Below are 24,917 nucleotides of genomic sequence, written 5' to 3'. Positions count from 1 at the left end.
GTAAAATTTTAACAAACTTATTAGTAGAAGATCTAAAAGATGCAACGAAAAAAGAAATTTAACACATTGTGAGCTTTGCACACTTTTTCTTTACTGACTACCCACAAGTCTTATAAAAACTTTCTAGACATATCATAAACATTCATTCAATACCTCCTAGACATTCATTCATTCATTCAATACCTCTTACCACTTAACCTTTGAAATTAAAACAAATTCAATTACTCCCGCACCTAAGCACTAACTATTTATAGCAAAAAGGCTTAAAAAAAGAAAAATTAGAAGAGCCAGGAATCAAGCGGGACTTTGGACAAATTCCCTTTCATCAGTTAATGATCCGTCGGAAAACAGGTTTATGGGTAGATTTCATATTGATTAGGCTTAACAAAAAGCTTTAAATTGGGTTGGTGGGGCATTCAGGTATCACTTTTTTACTCTTTATCATCCAAATTGGTCTGAAATCGCTATCAAAAAAAGCATGCATGCAATTACAGCAGCTATCAGCTAAATTGCACTTGGCAATATACTGCAATCGCTTTCATTTATTCATGCAATCCAGATTACAACACAAAAACTTTACATTCTTCTGATCATCTGTTTTTATTTCATCCATAATGTAGGGGAGAATTGTAAAATGTCAGGATCCTGACAAACATAGCTCGCCTGGTGCTCGGGAAGAGTGAGCATAACAGTTCTGCTGAGATTACCTTCAGCGGAAGGTAGCACGAAAATAAGACCTTCCTCATGCATAGGCTCCACATAATACGAAACATGGAGGGGCTTCTCATCCTGCTCGAACACACTCTCATATGTAAAGAAGCCTTCTCCATTAATGGCTGTCAAGTGAGGACCGTAGAGATAAAAGGGGAGCGGCAGCTGCCCTTCCTTGTTCTTGTGATTTTCAAGCCATTCAATCACCGACCTCAGTTCCTCCCTTTCCAGCCGGAAAATATCATCGTGTATTGCCTTGGCAGGGCGAGACAGGTCGGCAAGATCTTGCGCGGTCATGCACACCTCTGAAAAATGCAGTGCGTTTCCGAAGAAACCGTGTGGCAGAGGGGCAATAATTATTTTCCGAAATTCGGTGCAGATAGATAACCTAGCTTCTTGCAGATCCTTGGCCTTGCTGCAGGCGGCCCAGAACAGGGCAGACAGGGCCTCAAACGCTGTAACCCCTTGATATTTATGACTCCCGCTCTCAACTTGTGAAATGCACTGCTGGACCATGTCATGGCTGAATTTGAAGGTCACGGTCCTGAAATTTAAGGAGGTGCTAACCTCCTGCTTGAATGTTGTCTCATAGTAGCGCGTTGCCGTGGTTTCATTGTTCTTGTTGGCGCGTGCCTTGAGCCCCGGCGGGTGGAAGAAGGGCGGGTGCAAAACCTGTGCCCGGCGGTGAGTTTCTCCCCAGGCTTTCATCATTAGGGTTAGGCAACTCGGGTCTGCCAGCATGTGTCCGCAGCTTATTCCTATCGCCAATCCCCCTCCTTCAAATTCATTGAACTGCAAGCATAAAGATTATATTTCAATCGATTTTCTGTGAATAGATACGGCAAAATTAGATCCTAATGAAGGTTAGGGTTTCAGAAAAACCAAGAAAAATTTGAGGAATCTGTGATGAAACATCTAAATATTGAGGATTCTTAAGTGAAATATCCAAATATTGAGGATTCTTTAGTAAAATATCTAAATATTGAGGACTCTTTAGTGAAATATCTAAATATTAAAGATTCTTCAGTGAAATGTCTAAATATTGAGGATTCTTCAGTGAAATGTCTAAATATTGAGGATTCTGTAATGAAATATCTTGTTAAAGACACAGATTCAACCGACCTGGACATAGACGAGCGAGGAAATATAAAGATCAGAGCCAATGCCCTCCCAATGGCAAAGCCCTAACTCGGCAGATCTATCGGCTGTTTGAAGCCAATTTTCAAGCGTTGAATCGACCGTGGCCTCCAAAGCCCTAACTCCGGCATCGGTGCACTTGATCTCCCAGTTGCCGTCGTCTCGGGTCTGCAACCTTCCGCAGACTGCCGGGTAGCTGGAAAGAACAGCCGACAGGGAAATTTTCAAGTTCGAGATAAGATCCAAGCTTGCTTTGTTGCTGAACTTTTTGTAGTAGTATACCAGTCGGACATTGTGCAGGCGCATCATGTGATCCAGGTTCGACAGCGGGTAACATTTTCCCGGCGCCACAGCCTTGCTGGGCACAACCGTCGACGTCGAATGAATCTTCACCTTCTCTTCCCCCATCTTCGATCGACTCTGGATATTTTACAAGAAACAACCAGGCGAATCACTACTTAAATTGCTGCAGTGGTCTGCTGAGTTGGTAGAAATATGAATGACATTTAAGAAAATTCAGGTGAGACTGGTGTAGTATAAATGTTGTAGTGTTCAATTATTGATGAAATGTTTACGACACCCAATGCTCCAGAAATCTGAACCGTAGATTGTACTTCTCGTAATCAATATCAGTGAAGGTGGCAAGCTAATCCTTGAATACAGCACCAACTCAACACTTTCGAATAATTAAAAGAAAAGTCTCAGCAATAAATTGATCCGGTGAATTTAGTATTACGCATTCATGTATCACTGTAGTTGTAAGAAATGAATAAATGAATGTAGGTTTTTAATCATGTTCACAAGGTAAATCACGGATACCGGTTTATAGAATTTACGGATAGTCATGTACAATCCAAAATCTAGTTTCTAATTTATTTTTTCCTTTCGCTTCTGGGATCTTTTATTATGTATCTTGATCAAGAAATCTACAACTATTATTATCTTCTCTTCTTCAAACATATTCCTCAAGCTGTTCACTTTTCATCCATGTGTTTTTCCTTCTATGTTACTAAATAGCATTGTAATAACGAAATATTGAGACCTTCCTCATTTCTGATTTAATCTTTTTAATTTATTTTTTATATTGATAAATAGTGTAATTTTGTTTCTAAATAGATCTTATTGTTACTTGTTCTACAATCCAAACAGGATGGGAATCTATTATTGGAGACAGACGAAGCAACAATAGCTACAAATATGATCGCTAAGTCAATTTATTCAAGACAATTTTATTCATTTATTTCTTATTTAATTTAATTGTATATATATCTTAATATATTTTTTAGATTTGTATATTTATTGCATTAATGCATATATTTTCATGAATCTATCATCCATCTTGATCTAGGTTTTTTTTTCGTCAAAGATCAAAGTCTATGATCATGGGTAAGACTTTAGACCACCAAACTCTACCCTTTCAAATTCAAATTTTGGCCAATTCATTGACACAAATTTGTGTGATTCATTCTTATGTCCTAATATTTAAGTCATTCAATGATGTACCCTTTTTCACATCCTATCTCATCATCCTTTCTCTAAGTAGTCTAAGGCATATATCATTTGCATTAGAAAACTTCAATTGGTACAATAAATGGGATCTAGATTTACATGATCATTCTAGAAGTATATAATTGATTGAGAGTATTGTCTTCCATTATTTACTCATTTTTTCTAGGGGTTGACCTGGAAAATATGTCCCCTTGCAACACTAATGTCAATTCTACAAACATATTCTATAATACTACCAATCTCAAAATACTAAAACAAGCAAAAGAATCAAAGTTGAACCAATGAAAATAGGGAGGAGTTATGTAGAATGCTCAATCAAGTCCACAAATGCTAGACATTTATGCAATCACAAACTCAACCCAATATAGAGCAAGCAAACTATTCTAATCTCGAGGTGAGATACAGGCTATCATTATCCTTCTCTTATCTCAAAGCATTCATTTTTTAGTGAAATCTCATATTGTACTCATTCTACTATCAGAAAGATAAATAAATTGATTATTTGTATTTATTTGCATTTCTTTAGCATTTTATTTCATATTACATTAGTCCATGTCTATCCATCACTAATCTAGGTTGATTGTTGCACATGTGTATGTTTCTTATTAGATCATAATAGATTAAGCTTTGGGGAAGTTATTTTCCTTTCTAAATATATTTTTGATTGTTGTAGAGGAAAATAATTAAAGTCATAATTTGTTATAGAAACATATTTAGATAAAATATTTGATTTGAGCCATTATTATGTGTTCAAATCTATTATGTGTTGTAGGCATTTTGACAATCTATTATCTAAATATCTTGGTGGCTATTTCATATTTGAGTATTTTCGTATGAATATTTAGCTAAGCTTCATGTTGGTGGTATCATATCATCAATCTTTTCATCATGTAGGATAAACTAAATTATTGATGCTTTCTAGTAAAAGATAGATTAGGTATCAAAGAAGGGATCAAAGAAAGTCGCAAGCATAGGAACAAGATAAAGAATGAGACATGAAAAAAGGTGTAAGAGAAAAGCACCCATTAAAGAATAAAGAGAGAAAAATTATTCCTTGAAACCTTGGTTAAAATCCATCAAAGAAAAGATAGATCATTGGATTTAATGGCAAAAATATTGCATGTTCTAAAAGACGGAAAAAAAAAGATTCGATACTAAAGTATCTCAAGGAGAGCAAAGTACATCTACAAGTAACGAATGTGTGGTTAATTAAATGCCAAAGCCATCAAGGCCTATTTTTTGGCAATATGTGCAGCATGGTGCTGTCATTGATAACTCAATATGTGTTGTCATTGATGTCAATCTAGTATACTTGTATAGAAAAAGACTATTATTGTTGAAGAGGTTGAGAAACATTGAAGAGGCTAAGAAATGTCTAGGATCAACATATTTGACAGAGATATTTGAGAGATTTGGTTTGATATGTGATCAACATGATTGGAGATAGTTTAGAAGATCATCAAAGGTTTCCATGACAATGTATCAATCTGGATGTATGCTATATATACAATAACACATTATTACATATGATTTATACTTTGGGTGAGGAATGCAATCATATTGATTGATTTATCTATGTTTCAAGGAGTCAAATGAAGGCTTGCAATGCTTCTAGTCTTACTTGTATGGCTAGAAAATTTGTCTAAGGTATTAACAATGTATTTTCCTAAGTTTGTGAGTTGGTATTTTGCTTTGCATTATACCGCATTGCATGACCTTATTGTGTGGTTCTGGAGTTAATTTTAGTAATGTGTAAGGTGTCTACTTCCCAAATTTTAAGTCATAACCATTTCTAGAGTAAGAGTTATAAGCGTTTGTCCTTCGAAATACAGTTTAACAATCTAATGTATCTCAATTACTCATTACAATGCTCTGCGTTCCTCAATTGTGATTGGTATGCTTGTGAAAACTTGGGAACATGTTTAAGAAGGTATAAGGGTGCAGTGATATGTGTTGCAAATATTTTTGTGTACCGCAGTGCAATATTCATTGTGTTAAGAGTGTTTTAGTCAAACTACTTTGCCCTATTCTATTAGTTTAGTGGGTCTCTCCACCTGTGCCATCACTTGATGATTAATTTCTTGTAAAGATGATTGTAAGAGGTTGTATATGGTCTTCTTTGCCTTCATCTTGGTCTACATGATGATTTTGGATTCTCCTTGGTGGTGTAAAGGTAAACAATTAACAATTTTGAGAGTGGTGTTGATATTGGGCCGACAATTAGAGTTCCTTCATTTGCAATTAATCCCGACCTATCTTAAATATTTTGGAGGATGTGTTTGGGATTTGATTGAGTTCAAGTATTTGATCTACAACCTAATTTTGTTCATGTTACATGTGTTTGAAGATGATTTATATTGGATCACACGTGTTTCATTTGTTAGGTCCTATTGGATCCAACCTAATTGATGTTTTGACGTGTTGCGGAGGGTATATAAGAAGGATAGATCATTTATGAAGGGTTGGGAACATACAAAATGATTTGGTGATGTATCAAATGATTATAAGTGTGGTAAGTCAATACGACAAAGTAATTGTTCTACAAAGAGGAGTACAACATCAATATATGTCAGATGCTTCTTCTAGAGAAATTCATATTTCCATTTTCATTATAATCTTCACGTATCTTGTAGTGAGTCTCTTTAGCAGGTCCCTATTTCATTGTATCTTGCTTTGCAAGTCCTTTATGGGAGCAATGAGCTTCTTTGGGTTGTGAGCCCCAAAACAAACACTGTAACATATGTTTAATATAGTGTAAGTTAACTCTCATCAAGGTTTTTCCCTTATTGGGTTTTCCACATAAAAAATCAGTGTTCTTATGTGGTGCATGCTTTGTTATGTTATTCCCTCCAACAAATATATTCTAATATTTAAATGGTTAATAAATGTATGAATTTTAGTTAATGTTGATTCACCTCCATCCCCTTCACCGGCATCTGAGTGTTCAACAATTGGTATCAAAGCAAGTTTCCTAAGATATCAATCTAACAATTGAGGTAGATCATGTGTTTGAACTCATGGATTCTAGAGCAATGGTTAAAGACATCATCTATATTGAACCTTGAGGCAATGAAACATGTTGGTTTGAATATTGATCTTAATGACTATGAAGTAGATTGTGAAGGAGAACTTTGGTCTGCTCTTAATGACAGGGTCTAGATGTTGCAAGAGCAAAATGTTAAGAATACAAGAAAAAATTCAATAAGGCAAAAAAGATAATTGTCAAACTAAAAGCTCAAATTGAAGAAGGCAAGGAATGCAAAGGCAAACTCATAGTGGTAGAAGATAAAATTTTTAAATTGAAAACTAGTAATGGAGGAAGTAAAGAATGTGATGATAAAATCAAGAAGGCTAAGGATAACATAGTTAACCTAAAGATTCAAGTTGAATTCAAGAAGATTGTTGATTGTTTGGAGACCAAGATTCATGATAAATCTATTGAATGCACCAAACTTGAGGAAAAGATTGTTGCTTTGGAAAAATAATTAGAGGATGCAAAAGAATAGATAGAGAAAGGTTTGAAACTCAAAGGTGGAAGTCTCTCCTTGATGAGGTACTCAATTATCAGAAACCATAAAAAGACAAGCGTAATGTTGGTTTTAAGGAGGGAGAAAATTCTAAGATTGAAAGCAAGAATGAAAAGGGAAGATAAAATGCACATGTTGAATCCAAGAAGATAGAAGGAAATAGGAATAATTTTACACGTCTGGAACAAGAAGAACTTTAGAAGATCAGCTCCTGATCAAATTGCTCAAACTAGGCACTCTTAATCTTTTAATGGTAATTAATACTCTTACAATAAGGTTGTACATAAGATTGTTGAGTTTAGAAGTAGAATGAGCATGAATTCATTTAGGCCTCCAAGGTACAATACTATAAAATCTTAACCATTTAATGGTCAATGTTATACTTGTAATAAATTTGGTCATAAGGTTAATGAATTTGCAAAACCAAAGTGATGAGGAATTGTTTCACAAATAAGAATAATGTTATGACTGCTCAATCCTTCTATGGTTACTATTACACATGCAACAAGTTTGGTCGTAAGGCTACTAATTGTAGATCTAATATTAGAAAAGGTGGATAAGGTCTGCAGCATGGTACCACATGTTGTAGCTCTAATAAAAAAGGTCATGTTGCTAATTTTTGTAATGAAAATAATGTGAGATCATTTTCTCCAAAAAACATGGTTGATCCAATTTAGATGAAGAACTAAATGGACAAAATTTGGAAGAAGAATTAAGGAAGTGAAGTCTAGGATGAATCTATAATTCAAGATGGTGTAGATGGATCTTCTGCAACCTAAGTGAAAGTATTGTTTTGGGGGGAGTTAAAATTACAAACTTTTCAACCCCCCTATGAAGCAAAGATGCCAAAATCTTTGGCATACTAGTTAATGATGATATGGACATGTTTGGTTGTTGATATTGTGTCATTTAGTCAATTTTATGAAGGAAATACTTTCTTTACAAAGATTTGTTGAATGTCTTATAGAGGTTTCATATTATAGAAAGGCTCAAAGTTGCTATAATCTAAGAGAATTCAATGTGGATCTGCTAGGACAGATAAGAAGGATATTTAATTAATGTGCTTGATCATTTTTTTATCTCATTCAATGCATTCAAGAGTGATAAAGAGTACCCATGCACAAAACCTAATAGTCATATTTTCATGTTTTTTCTACAACCCCGAGCTTCAAAAGATTAATCATGCCTACACCTAGGGTGATTGAAGTTGTGGAGAAGCCTAGTCTAGTATTAAAGAAGCATCCCTACATATCTATTGTGACCAAAAAAGTTGGAGCATTTTGACATGTCCCTATTGATGTAATTCAAACCAAGGATATTCACATTTACATTCATTCACCCTTGAATGAATACAATCATGTGAGATGGAAGAGTTCAAGGACAAACACATACTAGATGATAACTTCACATTGAAACTAGAGTATGCCAACATAGAGGAGAAGATAATTGGACATCTAAAAAAATTTCCAATGTTCTATGAAGAATAATGGATCTAGATTGTGTTGAGCCGCATCCATGAGGAGTTTATCTATATTGACCAACCTTACAAAATAAAAAAAGATTCTATAAGAGAAGTGGCAAGGTTGTGCTCCATCAAAATAGTGTTGACATTGAAGTCTATGAAGAATAATGAGGTTACCAAACTTACCATCCTAAAAAGTTTGATAAGAGAACTCTTACAATTGATGATATCATTGACCTAGGGGTTAGGTATGCTACAATAGGGATTACTTACAAAATATAATTCACTAACAAAGAGGGCTCTACTACTACCACTGCAATTCATACCGCATATCAAATAGTAAAAGAAGAAAAAGGTTTTGATCTTTATGAGCTCTTCTAGTAGCAACTAATGGAGAAATTGCACAAGACAAAGGAGAAAAAATATAACTTCTAGTATGGATCTCTTATTATCTTCTTGATGTTTTATTTTATAAAGGAATTGCTTGGGTTGAAAAATATGGTCTAGAAAAGGGATATTCATGTTGCATAATAGATTAGGAAGCATATAAGTTTTCAAATAGCAAAACTTGTGATGCTACATATTGGGGTTTCTTCAAAACCTTCAAGACTGATATGCAAGAGCGATATAAGATACCTGTACATGTAGTTGAAATATATAAGCAAGTTGTCACCTCCATGATTGACAAAGACAATTTCTATGTGGAGGTTGTTGAGCCTAGAACTACATGAATCCCAAAATTGCCCTTTGAGGTCTCCAGAATTGAATGGATTGCCTATTATGATATCTTGGTTAGAAAGCCCAAGGATCCCAATACTAAGAGATTTGGGACATATGAGGAGATTACTAGCAAGATTATGAAGAAGGTTGATGAGAGATTTGAGATGACTAAGGCAAGGTTGGAGGAGATGTTACAGATACCATCTAGAAGTACTACTCTGGAATCACAAGCTCATGTTGATGCCCCACAATCAATCTAGAACAACTTAGTAGGTGCATGGATCAATGAGGGTTAAATTTTAGATTAGGGATTAAATAGGTTGTAAAAGGTTTTCTCTTGGGCTCAGTGTAGAAATGGCTCTAAGAAAACCTCATGTCTCTTTCTCTCCAACTCTTATGTATTATGATTTTAGTGTTTGATCTAACCCTAAAAATAAGAGGAATATGTATTTGTATTTGTTCTTATTCTTTATATGCAAGATCTGCATGCAAGAGTTCATTTTGTTTAACAAGTTGTTGATTGCTAAGTTCAAACCCTAACCCTAATTTGTGTAATTTATGTTTTTAGGTAAAAGTTAGTGCAATTTGGGAAGGGGACATTACAAATAGTCTCCACTCTACCCTCTTTGCCTTGTTCTCCACCACTCCTTCCATTGTTTCTATCTACTACCCATCCTAATCATAACAATTTTCCTCCAAATTCCAAAAAAGGGCTTTTCCCACATCCTCTACAACCATGCAAGAAAATTAAGGTAAAGCTTAGGGTTAATTATGGTTAGGGTTAATATTAGATTAGGGCTTAAACAGGTTTAGCATTAGGGATCAACAAGGGTTGTATTTAAAGTTATATTAGGTTTAAGGTTAGGTTTAGAATTAGAATTAAAGATAGGCTTGGGGTTGGATTAATTAACATTAGGATCAATGTTACATTAGGGTATAAATAGGGTTAGTGTCTAGATTCAATTGGGGTTAGATTTAATATTAAATAAGGATTCAGGTTAGGGTTAGACTTAGAATTAGATATATGATTAGGGTTAGGTTTCAATAAATATTATAAATATTAAATCTAATATTTATATATAAGTAGATCATTGTAAATTAAATGTTAAATATTTATATTTTGGATAGGTGATTTATTGAACCATTTCACATCATTTTTTTTACAATCAACTCTTCACTATTATTTATGAATGCTAAATATTTTAAAATATGATATCTCTCGACGTACTTTATTTAGATTTTTTAAAATATAAATATGCTAGTATTAATTTCAGAATGTAGTATCATTAATATTAGTGAGAGCGTTATTACCAATATCAATATAATAAATAATAAATTACACATTATTAAATAGAAGTTTATATACATATTATAAGTACCAATGTTAATATGTAGAAATTTTATTGTTATTGGAATTGAATAAATGATGACTTAATTATTCTTAGCTATTATTTTAATGACAATTAACCTTATCTAAGAGTGTTAGATAGAAATATCCCATGGCAAAAATTAGAATCAAAGAGTGTAAAATAATAGTTTTATAAAAATTATAATTTAGGGAGAGACTTACCTAGTTAGGAGCATTAATTCAAAATAAAAGGGAATTACATTAATGGGTAAAGTTTTCTTTCCTACACATGCCAACGAGAATCAAGGAATCATATTACATGGATGATTTAGCCAAACTGTGGAATAATATCAAGTCAATCTAGAACAACTTAGTAGGTGCATGGATATAATTATGCTCTACTTCTAATTAATGAATTTCTTATTGACCTCCTACCAAAGTCGTCCTTATTTCCTCTAGTCAAATAACTAACTGAGATTATTTAAGTAATATACTTAAGAGCGTGTGAGGGTGCGAGAACATGAATTGTAATCTATGGCTCAAAGAAGCTTGTGTGATGGTGACACCCTTCTTATTAAATTGAGTTAATAGATCAAGGTAACAATACCATTTTAGTAATAATGTAAACTATAAGTCAGCCTTTGAATTAAGACATTGGCGCTTGAGTGAATTTGAATCCTTGAACACTTTCAAGTTCCATTACCATATTCTTGTGGATGCATTTAATATGTAAAAAAAAAGTTTTGCGAATTTTCATGTCTTGAATTCTTGGTATGACAATAGGTATTAGAGAGATGATTGCAATTCTAGGGAACTCTAAAAATAAATTTTCTTATTTCATGTATGCGCATTAGTGGCATGTTAGTTGATGCATGCTAGAAGGGTTGGATTGATGAAAATTTGTTGGTAAACAGATTTGTCACTACGATTGCTTCTCTGAAATTGACCCTATTTGCCCAAAGAGCAGTGACAACCATGCTAACAATTGGAGAAATTGCAATCAAACTCCAATCTTCCTCTACATTTGAGAGGGGAAGCTCCCTCGTATGATGGAGGTATTTGTATTTTTTGTGTACTTTTGACTTGAAAGTACAAAAAGGAAGGAAAACAAAACTAAAGAAAGGTGAATAACACCCCAATGACAGACATACAAATACAAACTGAGATTCTGATAGTTCTGAAAATGATTGTGCAAAAAATCTTCATGTCTTAGTCAAAATATTGGTCATTTTGAATTTATTTGGCTTTGTGTCCCGTGTTTCAAGATTAGGGTTTAGGGTTTGTGCATTCTTGATTAGGTCCTATTGTTAAACCCCTAAACGTGTTTTAATTCTGCGTTACTTTTTTCACTCAAGTCTGAGGGTCATGTCGTCATTGGAGGGGCCATATCTTTTCCTAGGCATTAATTCTTTTGTCAAGCCCCTATTAGTTTTTCCTAAGTCTCACGCTTTACCTTGTTAGCCCCGTGGTCAAGTTCCCCCTTTTATTTCCTAAGGTTGTGTCTACCTACATCATCCTAGGCAAGTCCCCTTTAATTTTTTATTCAGCGGGTGCATTAATTTTCCTAAGTCTAAACCTTATGTTATTTCCCCCAGTGTCCTTATCCTAAAGATTGAGCTACTAAAAAAATTTCAATCTGTACATGCGTTAAATGGATGGTGGTATCTTAATCACAGTCAAAAAGGTGCTTGATGGTTAAGCGACTAAGGTTGGCGGTCATCGTGGCTGGATGATAAAGCTCGAGTGGATTGGACGGTTATCGCGACCCCGCAGTCGAAGATGCGAGGAGGTTAATCATCGTGGAATCACGAGATGATGCCACGTGTCCAAGGTGGTCCAAGGTGAGCCGATGGTGTGGCCGCTGACCGAGATGAAGTGGATGGTGAGCTGGAGGTGCTACGTCATACCTTTTATGGGTCCACTTGCCACATATGACGGTCAATATAAGATTGACCAATGCAGATCATGCGATGCGCCAACATGGAGAAGATCAACGGTCCTGTTTCAAAATTGATTCAAATGCAAATTGGAGTCATTTCTTCACTTGTGCAAGCAGTAATGGTGGATGGGATGGTGACTCTTTGTTCCAGAATGATAATAAAAACATTTTCAGACCCATTTTTGACTCACAAAGAAATTCAGAGGTGATCGGAAGGTGATTCTTGAGCAAGACAAGATAGGAACGAGTTCTTGCAATGTGAAATTAGGGTTCGTCTGGTGCATACAAAGTCGTAAGTTGTTCAATATTTCTTCTGTGTTTTCTGAGTGGTTGGAGTGTGAATTGTGTGAAACTTGTAGGGAAAATATTGTAAATTGCTCTAGGGTTTAGAATTTGGCATAAAGAAGTAAAAATTCACACAATTTTGTGTTGTAGTTGATATTCTTGTGTTAAGCCCTAGTTTTCTTCTTCCGTATATGGTTAATTTATATGAAACCCTAGTCTAGTAAGATGGCTCCCCTACGAAACCACTCAGGACAAACAAAATATCTGAAGAGAAACCTTTTTGATGGTTTTCTCAATCAATTAAAGCCCTCAATTAATGATAGATATCAAGGGTAGAGACTTGTTCAGGGCAAAATCCTAGGAGAAGGGTTAACTAATAAAGCATACCACATCACAGATGCTAGGGTACCAATGACTGGGGTAGAAATGTTCAGATTGTGGTATGGACAAAAAAAATTCCAATCCCCATTTTCAAGTGCTTGGCAATATGACTTGGGAAAGTTGGCAGTGTCGAATGTATTCATGGATGTCGACCTTCTCAAAGTTGTTGCAGATAGGTATGACCCTGTTTCAAGGGTTATAAGAGAAAATGAGGGAGAGATTTTGTTAACAATCAAGAGGGAGGAATTCTAAGAGATTTTTTATTTATATGAACCTTCTGCTACCCTGGTATAGATAGATTTGGATGATTTTAAGGCAAAATATTATAGGATGAAGGGTTTCATCAGAACTAGCCTCCTTCCGGCTCATTTGGAAAAATCAAGAGAGACAACTTACCATATTGGCCCTAGTTCAAAGGAGCCTTTTCCCTATGGTGTGTTTGCCACTTATTTTTAGGCCACCTTCTTCTCTCTATGTCAAATCTTCTAGGATTCAATCCTATTAGAGTCAGGCCACCTGATTTTATGTATATGGCTATACAAATTCAGCATCCAAATTTTACAATGATCTTTGACTTTGCCCCATACCTTGAAGAGAGATTCACGAGGGGTTGCAAGATGTTGAGAGTGGTGTATTTAGCACTCATTTCAATTGGTATTCCTTTCTAATGCACATGTTCCTATATAGAAATGCAAATTACTTTGAGGGCACCATGAATCTCACAAGAACATTTCACAATAATGAGGTGTCAGTACAGCTTTGGAGCATGGATATGTCTTGGGACACGTAGGAGGCTAGTTTTGTGAGGTTTGACAATAATTTTGCTTCTAGATTGAGGCAGAGATTAATAGTGAATCCACCAAGGACTCCCACATAGCTGCATGATTTATAAGACCTAAACAAAGGCTGCCACTTTTGAGAATTGAGAACAATTGGGCGAACATTATCCATTATCTTGTCAGTACAGTAATCAGAGTTTATGGCTTCCTTGGTGAGCCACATGTATTACCTTTCCATGTTCCTTTAAGATTGGGTTTTGTTGAAGTGATGTGGAAAATAGGGTGCATACATGATAAGGAGTTGAAGGGGAGAGGCAAAGGAACTATTTTCCCTCATTATGCTATTATTTCATATTTTATGATTATTAGAGGGGGATATGTGCATTTTGACAAGCTTTTTGCACCATATCATTTAGGGGTTAGCATAGCCAGACATAGTGACCCTGAAGGGTTTTACAATATGTTCAAGGCAAGAATTAAAGGAGGTCCAATACCCCATGAGCACAACCTCCCTGAGGATATAATAAGGAATGAGTTTGACTTCATGACTTAGGATTGGAGGAAGGATAAATGGATATCTTTTAGGAAACTATGGGTTATAGTGCAAAGAATAGAGCCAAGCTACGGTCCATTGAGATATTTCACTCTATTTTGTGCCAAGTTGATTGTGTAATGAATAACTTTGATGAATTAACTCTTGAATTGAAGGAAAATAGGACCAGACTTGAAGAAGTCCATGGCCAACAGGTTGAGAGAAGAAATTTACAATGACCTACACCCATAACAGAAGAAGAGGCAACCTTGATTCATCAAATGAGAATGAAACCACCAAGCCCATGACCTCCTCCACCTCAAAGAACAAATGGGTTGAAAGAAGGCAGGATTAGTTATGAGCCTCCTCCAAAGGATGATGTTATTATAAAGAGGGTAAGAAAAGATACAAGTAGTAAAGAGGAAAGTAGCAGTGACAACGAAGAGTTAACGACGAGAAATGGATAGAAAATAATGAAGACAGAACCGCCCTAAAGGTACAAGAAAAACCTTTTAACGGGGTCAAAATAATTGATCTTGAAGAATCAAACAAGAGTCCCTCACCAACACATGTGCCCCTTTCACCTCCAAGGCAGGTTGAAGAACAAGCCGTGGGACAACACATGGAAGAACAACAAGAGGAGGATACTATTGTAGTGACAAATGTAGATATGCAGATTGGTTTCCCTCCTGTGCCACCAATATTAGAATTGAACCTCACTCCTTTAGATATTCAAGGTAGAGCCTTCAGAGATGCAAGAAAGGAGGCATGTGATAAATTTCTTGAGGATGAGGCCTTTTTAAGAAGCTCGGCCTTCTTGAAATTTGCATGGAAAATCAAAATAGAGGACTTGTGGGGGCAGGAAAAGTGAGACCGGGTGACTAGGACCTAATCCCACTTTTGCCAACACATTGGGAATACAAAAGAGCCTAGGTGATAGATCAGTTTGGCTACTTCTTGTGAGAAAGAGAGAGCCAAGGATTATCTCTTAGGTTTTCTATTCCTCTTGTTGCAAATGATGAAAAAAACTAGGGTTTGAATGATCAACTAGGCTAGGAGATAAAGAATGAAGCATAAATGAACTCAGAATTGAACAAAATTGAAGATCTAAAACTAAGATACTAAAAGCATGAAAGGGGGAGGATTCTGGATGTCTACCTGATGCTACAAATTGAACAAAATTGACGTGGACCAAGGTGTCACGCCACTATCCTATTTTTGCAGACAAGAGGCTACAATTGAGACACTGCAAACTAGAGGTCCTGAGTCTGCAACTTGTCAAACTTGACTACAAAATGGAGGGACAAGGGAGCCATGCCCCTATCCTGGGTAGGACCAGGGCACCACGCCCCTATCCTTGACAAATTTTTGCACTTTTGAGTGGTGTTGATGCCTTTTCCAGATCTGAATCTACCTCTGGATGCCTGTTTCTGTACCTGCAACTGAAAAGGGAAGGTTTGGGTGGCTATATGGGGTTTTGCCTTAGTCGAACCCCTGTTTTAGCGATTTCCACCTCCACAAATAGTCGATAATGTACTGAAAATGTGTGTACTAGAACCTTGTGTGTATGCAAGATCCTGAATGATAAGAAACTAGAGCTACCCTACGCATGAGAGTAAACCCTAAATGTAAATAACAATGCTTCAAACCAAATATGCTAAATGATCTAAAGCATGAATGTAAATATGCAAATTGATGTAAAGAAGCTCATACAAAGACATGAAAATAACATGAAATCATACCAATCCCCAAGGGAGAGATTGTCACTAGATCTCCTCTTATTCTTTAATGTCTTCAAGGCTCCTAATTGATGATGAATTCTTGACAAATTTTGATGAATATTGTTGAAGACTCCACATAGGCTTCTCTTTCACTACATATAAGTCTCCTTGTGCTCCAAAAACTTTCTCTTAGATTCTTCGATCTGATAGATAGATAGTCCTTAGTCCGCTTCAAATGAAGAAAGAGAGTTCTTATATATGAAACCCTAGATCTTAATTCTGACTTAATTACGCCTTTAGGCCAACCTAGGAATTGAATTTCCCACCAATATTTTGGGGTTAAGAATTATAATATCATATAATTGTGCTTCCAAAATTTTGGGAAAAAAGTCGAGGACCATGTGCATTCTCACCATGGTCTGATAAACTTTTCACCAAATTTTCAGGGTCGTTAGATATGATGATATTAGAGCGAATCCCAAAGTTACAGCTAATTTCGAGGTGTTTTGATATGTGAAATCGGGCCTTAAAGGTTGAAATAGGACATGTAGTCACATAAATCTGTCCATTTTAATTAAATGAGTATTTCGTATTTATTTGATTAAAAATCCACTAGCCATCAGTTAATTAAATTAATATTTAATTAATTCATCTTCAAACATTCTCCTATTAATTAAATAAATCATTCAATTTATTTTAATTCATTCATTCAACCAAATTCACAAATCAATTAAATGAATAAATCATATTTGTTTCATATAATCCCCTTTTCCTCTTTTAAATAAATTAAATAAAACATTTATTTAAATCATTTATCCCCCCACTTGCATTTTCCTACAAATGCAACTTGCAACCACAAGTTGAAATAAATTGATTTTATTTTAATTAAAATCTTATTTTCCCTCACCCACCAAATCCACTTGCAATCCTAAAACCCCTTCTAGATTCTCCTAACCCCTTCCTAATTAGCCTAATCCATTCCCTAATTATTGTCACATTCCTAAGCAACTTGGAGTCACTTCTCAAAGACTTCAAAGTCTTTGAAAAGCATTTAATGCTTTGTGTGTTCAACAATCTAACCTCTAAAGTCTTCCAAAACCACTAATGGCTCTTACATGACCATTAATGGCTCTTACATAACCATTTATGGTTAACCCCTAACTCAACCCTCATGTGACTCATGTGTCTCCTCAAGCATTTATTGCTTTGACCATGGTTATCCCTTTTACCTTTGCACAAGAGTTTATCCATTGGATAAAAGCTTTATTCTTTGAATAAAGAATTTATTCACTCAACCCAACCTTGACCTTAACTCCCAAGTTAACCTTTAGGTCATGTCAAGCATTTAATGTTTTTTCCCTCTCCTCTCAACCTATCTCATATTGACACTTGTCATCCTGGGATTGGGTTGAAAGTCCTCACATGGATTGAATATCATTCAATCATGACCCTTGTTGAGATTACTCAATCTCAACCACCCATTGCTCCATTTTTCCTATAAATAGAGCCCATTTCCTCATAATCCAGATCCTGAAAACTTGTATGCATCTAAGTTATAGAGAATTTTAGAGAGCATTTAGCATAAATCACTAATATCTTGTTATTTTGGTCTAAAATAAATCATGTTAGCATCATAGCATCTAATATTAGCTTTTATTCACATTTGCATAGCATTTTAGAAAAACATTTCAATCTTGAATCTCCATAAGCATCCATAGTGCAAAAAGTTGCTGAGAGCTACACTAGTTTGGAACTTGGAGAGGAGAGGAACAAAGGAGAAGGAGCTAAGAGCATGTTAGGAGGCATTTGGAGATGTCTCGTTATATTTACTTTCCTAGTTAAATATTCTTTCATGCTTTTGGTGTCTCTTTTGATATGCCTGCATAGATTAGTTTTTGGTTGATTAACACTAACAGATTCTTGGTTTTTTGTGTGTTATTCCACCACAGGTTCTAGTCTAACCATCCCCCATTTCGCAGAGCATCAGGACATAATTAGGGTTTATGATTAAATGATTTATTAGAGAAATAAAATAAAAAGGGGCACACTTAGGTTAAAGGGACCAATTTTATGATGTGGGGAGTGATGAAATGTGATTTTAGATTAAACTAATTAATAAAATGCTTAATGGGAAATTAGAAATGCAAGATACAAGATACACTAAGGCGGGTGCTAACCTAAGTGTAAAATTGTACCACCCTAGCAAGGGCATACAATTTACGACACTACATTTAGCCCCTTTAGCAATCATATGACACTACGTGCATATGCCAAGCTAAAGTAAAGAAAAGTAAACATTCATGAAAAGGGATATATCCACAAGTTGTCAGATGAAGCCCCCACTGGTATCTGCAATACACGGTTAGGATCCGCATCCTAAAAAAATGCATGTTAGATAAAATCACAAAATCACCTAAATGATTACCAAGGAAGGTGATGAAAATTCAAGGGTAGCTATATGCCCCCCTATTTCGGCTTGCTAATTTTAGTGAGTTGAAACAGGGTATCATGTTTACCACATCGAATTGTGAAAGAAGATTGATTGTAAATGCTCACAAGAAGATTTGATACAACATCACAAACTAATGGAGAATCATTTGGTAAGAAAGAGAACTAAGCCTCAATTCCAACACAACAAAGAGTGAGAGGATTTGAGAGCTCTCTAACACAAGATGAAAGATTTAAATGGAAACAAATGCAAAGAGAAGGAAGAAGAGATAGAAAGCATGAATACACGCTTTGGTGATCCATGAGAAGAGAAAGGGAACCATGGACATCTCGCCCCTAAAACTAGGTGATCCATGGAGAGAAGGACATGCAAAACTAGCCCCCAGAGTCTGTCTGGGTGATCCATGTAAGGGAGGAGAGTGAGAACACTGGTAGTTCCACTCAACCTCGTGTATGTCTGTGCAAGTAGATCAAGGATACCTACCTTAGACACCAAGAAGATATCCATCATGCAACAATGTCATAAATCCAAGCAAGAGAGGGAATACTCTTCAAGGAAGGATACGATAGTTGAAAAGAGATATCTTGTTGTAGAAGTGTAAAGGAGATCCTTAGAGGAGAAGAGATGTTTTTTCAAAAAGACATATACCTTTAAGAGGAGTTGTCTTAGACAAATATAACATCTTCTATAACAAACGAATGCAAGAGATTTGAAAAGAGCAGAGGATTGAGATGACATCAAAGAGAGATTATTTATAACAACACTCTTCTAAAAGAAGGCAAGAGATCCTCATCAGGGATATGAATGTGCACAAAATAGAAGGGTTTATTATAAAAGATACTACTCAATGAAGAAAAGAAATTGATGAATGATCAAAGACTTCCAACACCAAGGAGGAGGTCCTAATTAAGGATATGTACTTAATATTCCCATTAGGGATGCTTGTTCCAATATGAGAGAAGGAATTCAAATATGAATACACCTCTACAATCAATAAGAAATCCTTATAGAAGACACTACTTCACAAAGGGGAAATTTTTAATCTTAAGAAGGAGAGATGTTTGAAATCACTCTTGCCCCCCATATATATAGGGAGACGAGATGGGAGAGAAATAGGCTATTATGTTTCTTCCAAAAGTATGATTGCATGTGAAATTATACCATCACGAATGACAATGAGCCCCCAGTAAGTGAGCTACCAATGTCACATAATGATGAACAACATAATAGCCATTAATATTATTTAAAGACATGATAGATTGAATGAGTTATTTGAATATGACATATCAAATGCTCTACTATAAGTGAGATTTAAAAAATGTATAAGATGGTGAAGCTTAAAGGGTCTTTAGAAAGAGAGAAGTTTATAGGAGAAGAATAGGCCACTAAGTCACACTTTTCTTGCACACAATAAATCTTAAGAGAGGGATAAGTATAATTCATTAGAGCCTTATTCCTAGAAGAATGGATTTTTGAATGAGTAGAAAATAAAGTCTCATAAGTGGGATTAGAAATCTCTTGAGGAGATTCATGAAGAGATTTATTCATCGCCAAGATTTCCTTATGAGGGGGATGAATGTTGAAAGAAGTAGGAGATGATTTGATTGAGGTGAGGTCATCATCACTACTAAATATAACATTCACATTGAGAGACGGTCTTTTACATGCTTTGGTGGGCTTAGAAGGATTATATCCAAGTCCAAATGAAGCTTCATGTGTATTATGTTCTAAAGGAACTTTAATTCCTTGTTCATTTGTGCCACAACCATTGCCATCATAACCACTCTTAGCTAAAATGTGAAAACCAGGACCATAAAGGGATGCCAAACCAGAAAGAGATGGTGATGCCTCATAGGTCTCAGTGCTATATGAATTAGAGGAAGGATTTGAAGAATTATTTGAATTAGAAGCAGCTACAAAGTTGTTACTTAGTTGCTTAGACGAGGTGGGTTTCTCTTTAGATTCTTCTTTAGATTTCTCCTTCTCAGTCTTATATTTTTTACTATCCTACAAAAGTAGGGTTAAAGTCTAGAGATCCCCAATCATCATCTGAGAGAACTCCTTTGGGAGAGAAGATATCCTTGGGAGGAGATTCTGATTGGGTAGAAGAATCGGGGGTACTAGAAGGAACAAGATCATTAAAGGAAATGGATTTATTTAAAGAAGTAGCAAGATTAGGAGAAGAATGGGAAGTAATTGAAAAAGAAGACCCCGATTTTAATGGTTCTTGAGAATTGGTAGCAGCTAACAAGGTGTATGTCTTATTGTTATAAATGAATTTTACTTGCCTATGTAAAGTTGAGGGGACAACTTGCATGCTATGAATCCAAGGTATCCCTAATAGAATTTTATATGTCAAATTACCAAGCATAACATGAATAGGTGTAGGAACACAACAAGACCTACCCTAACATGCAAGGTTATGACACCTAGACATTGTTTAGCAACATTATCAAAGCCTCAAATAGTAAGAGAAGAAGGTTCGATGAGAGAACGATCCACATTAATCTTATCTAATAAGTCCACACCACAAACATTGAGGCCAGATCCATTGTCCACAAGGGTTCGTCTTATAGCACTATCATTGATAATAACCACAATAATAAGTTGATCATATTGATGTTGGATTTCACGAGAAGGTAACTCATCTTGTGTGAATACAATTTGAGCTTTGGATTTTTTTGTAGGATCAATCAAAGAGGACATGTTATTAGGTGTCACTATAGGTGGGACATCTAAGTTTTTCAAAGCATCTTGTAACATCCCATGATAAGCAGATGAAGTTTGAACTAAATCCCAAATAGAAATCTTAGCAGGAGTGGCCTTAAGTTGTTCAATGAGATCATACTCCTTGCTAAGATTTTATATACGAGGTGCTTGTGAAAGAATAGGTTGAGAGGGAGGAAGTGAAGCTGGGATAACTGGAGGAGAGCTAGGTTGCATATTGTTTCTTGTGTTGTAGGTATGAGCAATCGTATTATAACTCTCTCTAGTAATTTTCTTAGCATACTCATCAGGGCTCTTAGTAGGATAACCTCCTTTCACAGTAAGAATAGGTTTCTAAGGAGTACAAAAAGAATCATCAGCATAACCACCTTGAACCACTAAGATAGGCTTATGTTGAGAACTTTGAGAAGGAAAAGCACCTTGAACTGTGAAGAGGAGTTCATTAGGTTTTTCATTCACATTTATCAAATTGATTGAAGATGGTTTAGGAATATCAAAGGCGTCCTTAAAAGAAAAATGAATGATATTGTTGGAAGAACTGTTGATAGTCTCTTCTTGCACTAAAATATTATCATGGATAAGATCAAGTTTAGGAGGGAGACTAGGGGTAGGCATTGATGTTTTAGAAGAAAGAGTATTACTAGGAAAGGTAAAATCATCCTCTATCATCAAAGGATCTACATGGGGAATATAATCTCTAGGGAAAGGATCAACATTACTCTCTAAAGTCTCACCTTTGAAAGGGAGATCTTTGAAAGAGATGTCAAAAATCGTACCTTGAACTAGGATATCCTTATAAGTAGAACCAAGTTGAGGAGAGGGGGATGCTTTATTTTTAGAGGGAGAATAATTGACATTCATGGAAGGTGATAATCTATCAAGGGAGTTGGCAATCATGACTTCATCCCCTTTGGCTAGGGTTCTCTCATGGGGGAGAGAATAATCAACACCTTCTTCTAATGGTTAATCCTAAATAGTGAGGTCATTAGGAAAAGTATTATAAATATCTTGCACAAAGATGTCCTTATTTCTATTGCCAATTTTGGGAGAAGGGATAACATTGTTCATTAATTCTTCATCCTTAGGAAGGAGAGAATCGCTACATGTATTTAAATCATCCTCTTTCCTCAAAATGTCTTCAATAGGATCTTTAGGGGAGAGAGCATTAAGGAAATTTATTATTATCTAATATTCTTTCTCTAAGGCGTCTTTAGGGGTAAAGGAAACTTTAGGAGAAGGGAAAGCATTTCTCATTAATGCATTATCTCTAGTGGGAATTTTGTTGGAATAAAAAGAGGAAATGCCCTCACTAGGAAAAGTAGGAACAATACCATCTTCTTGCACAAAATGAAGTTAATGAACCTCATGAGGGGAGTATTCTTTAGGAGGGAGATGAACATCTTTCTCGAAAGATTCATGCTTAGGAAGGAGATATTTGGAAGAAGTGCTCATAACCTCTTGTTGTACTAACATGCTCCATTGGTAAGACCAAATTTAAGAGAAGATAATTCAATGTCCATCAATACCTTTTCACTTAGAGAGGCATCATGTAAGTAAGGTAAGGTAACATTAAGAAAAGTGTTTATGATATCATCCTCTTCCTCTAAGATAGCTAGATGAGAAGGGCACATTTTAGGAGAATTGTCAAGATCACTCTTCAAATCTTCATCCTTAGAGCATAGGAGAGCTTTGAAGGGATTAGTAAGGACTCTTTTAGGCACTAAAATGTTGTCATAGATAGGAAGAGGTTCTTTAGGAGAAGAAAAAATTGGAATAAGGGAAGCTAACCCATTATCACATTTACAAAATGAATGCATCATGACAAAAAAATAATTCTTCATTCAAATGATAACATATGAAAAATAGACTTGGAAGTGTTCAATTTTAACCAATGGAAGAACTCTAAATGTTGATTTAGAAAATGAAATTTATAAGGAGTTCCTAAATCAGATCTGAAATTAATGATCCAAATTAAGCTATCCACAAGTTCAATTTTGAATTGAAAAAATCAGGGTTTTAACAAAATTAACCTCTAATTTTTTTGAAATTTGCAAGAAATTGAAACTTGTAAATGTAAATTTGAATTTTAAATAGAAAAAAATACTCAGATCTGAGAACATAAATCAGAATTAAAGAAGGTTGGATTCACGTCAGGTTCACCAAATATGGGGGCAGGAAAAGCGAGACCGGTTGACTAGGACCTAATCCCACTTTTCCCATCACATTGGGAATACAAAAGATCCTAGGGAGATAGATCACTTTGGCTACTTCTTGTGAGAAAGAGAGAGCTAAGGATTATCTCTTAGGGTTTCTATTCCTCTTGTTGCAAATGATGAGAAAAACTAGGGTTTGAATGATCAACTAGGCTAGGAGATAAAGAATGAAGCATAAATGAACTCAGAATTAAACAAACTTGCAGATCAGAAACTGAGATATTGAAAGCATGAAAGGGGGAAGATTATGGATGTGTACCTAATGTTGCAAATTGAACAAAACTGACCTGGACCAGGGTGCCACACCACTGTCTTGTTTCTGCAAACAGGAGGCTGCAACTGAGACATTGAAAACTGGAGGTCCTGAGTCTGTAACCTATCAAAATTGACTGCAAAATGGAGGGAGAAGGGTACCAGGCCCCTATCTTGGGCAGGATCAGGGCACCACGCCCCTATCCTTGACAAATTTCTGCACTTCTGAGACTTCTGAGTGGTGTTGATGCCTTTTCCAGATCTAAAACTGCCTCTGGATGCCTGTTGTTGTACTTGCAACTGAAAAGGGAAGGTTTGGGTGGCTATATGGGGTTTTTCCTTATTCAAACCCCTATTTTGGTGATTTCCACCTCCACAAATAGCCGATAATGTACTAAAAATGTGTGTGCTAGAACCTTGTGTGTATGCAAGATCCTAAATGATAAGAAACTAGAGCTACTCTATGCATGAGAGTAAACCCTAAATGTAAATAACAATGCTTCAAACCAAATATGCTAAATGATCTAAAGCATGAATGTAAATATATAAATTGATGTAAAGAAGCTCATACAAAGACATGAAAATAACATGACATCGTGCCAATCCCCAAGGGAGAGATATTACCACTAGATCTCCTCTTATTCTTCAATGTCTTCAAGGCTCCTAATTGATGATGAATTATTGACAAATGCTTGATAAATATTGTTGAAGACTCCACATAGGCTTCTCTTTCACTACATAGAAGGCTCCTTGTTCTCCAAAACCCTACTCTTATATTCTCATATCCGATAGATAGATAGTCCTTAGTCCCCTTCAAATGAAGAAAGAGAGCTCTTATGTATGAAACCCTAGATCTTAATTTTGACTTAATTTCGCCTTTAGGCTGGACTAGAAATTAAATTTCCCACCAATATTTCGAGGTTAAGCTTTATAATATCGTAGAATTGTGCTCCCAAAATTTTGGGAAAAAAGTCGAGGACCATGTGCATTCTTGCCACGGTTTGACCAAATTTTTAGGGCCATTAGATATGATGATATTAGAGAGAATCCCAAAGTTACAGCTGATTTTGAGGTGTTTTGATATGCGAAATCGGGCCTCAAAGGTCAAAATAGGACATAATTAGGGTTTATGATTAAATGATTTATTGGAGGAATAAAATAAAAAGGGGCACACTTAGGGTAAAGGGCCCAATTTTATGATGTGGGGAGTGATGAAATATGACTT

At 35.6% G+C, this 24,917-nt stretch overlaps 1 protein-coding gene across 1 annotated transcript; it reads right to left on the bottom strand.

The window, feature by feature from the left end:
- Positions 1-467: 467 nt before the first annotated feature.
- On the bottom strand, positions 468-2,356 carry LOC131079575 (protein ECERIFERUM 2). Its single transcript, XM_058017560.2, has 2 exons — positions 1,834-2,356; positions 468-1,503 (listed from the first exon to the last, which is right to left on the bottom strand). Exons 1-2 carry the CDS (start codon positions 2,254-2,256, stop codon positions 601-603), a joined length of 1,326 nt encoding a protein of 441 aa, XP_057873543.1. The 5' UTR covers positions 2,257-2,356; the 3' UTR covers positions 468-600.
- Between the last annotated feature and the right edge of the window lie 22,561 nt (positions 2,357-24,917).

The sequence above is a fragment of the Cryptomeria japonica genome, chromosome 9, assembly GCF_030272615.1.
Source record: "Cryptomeria japonica chromosome 9, Sugi_1.0, whole genome shotgun sequence".
In the NCBI taxonomy this organism is placed as follows: Eukaryota; Viridiplantae; Streptophyta; class Pinopsida; order Cupressales; family Cupressaceae; genus Cryptomeria; species Cryptomeria japonica.
This window is presented reverse-complemented; position numbering and strand designations above follow the sequence as displayed.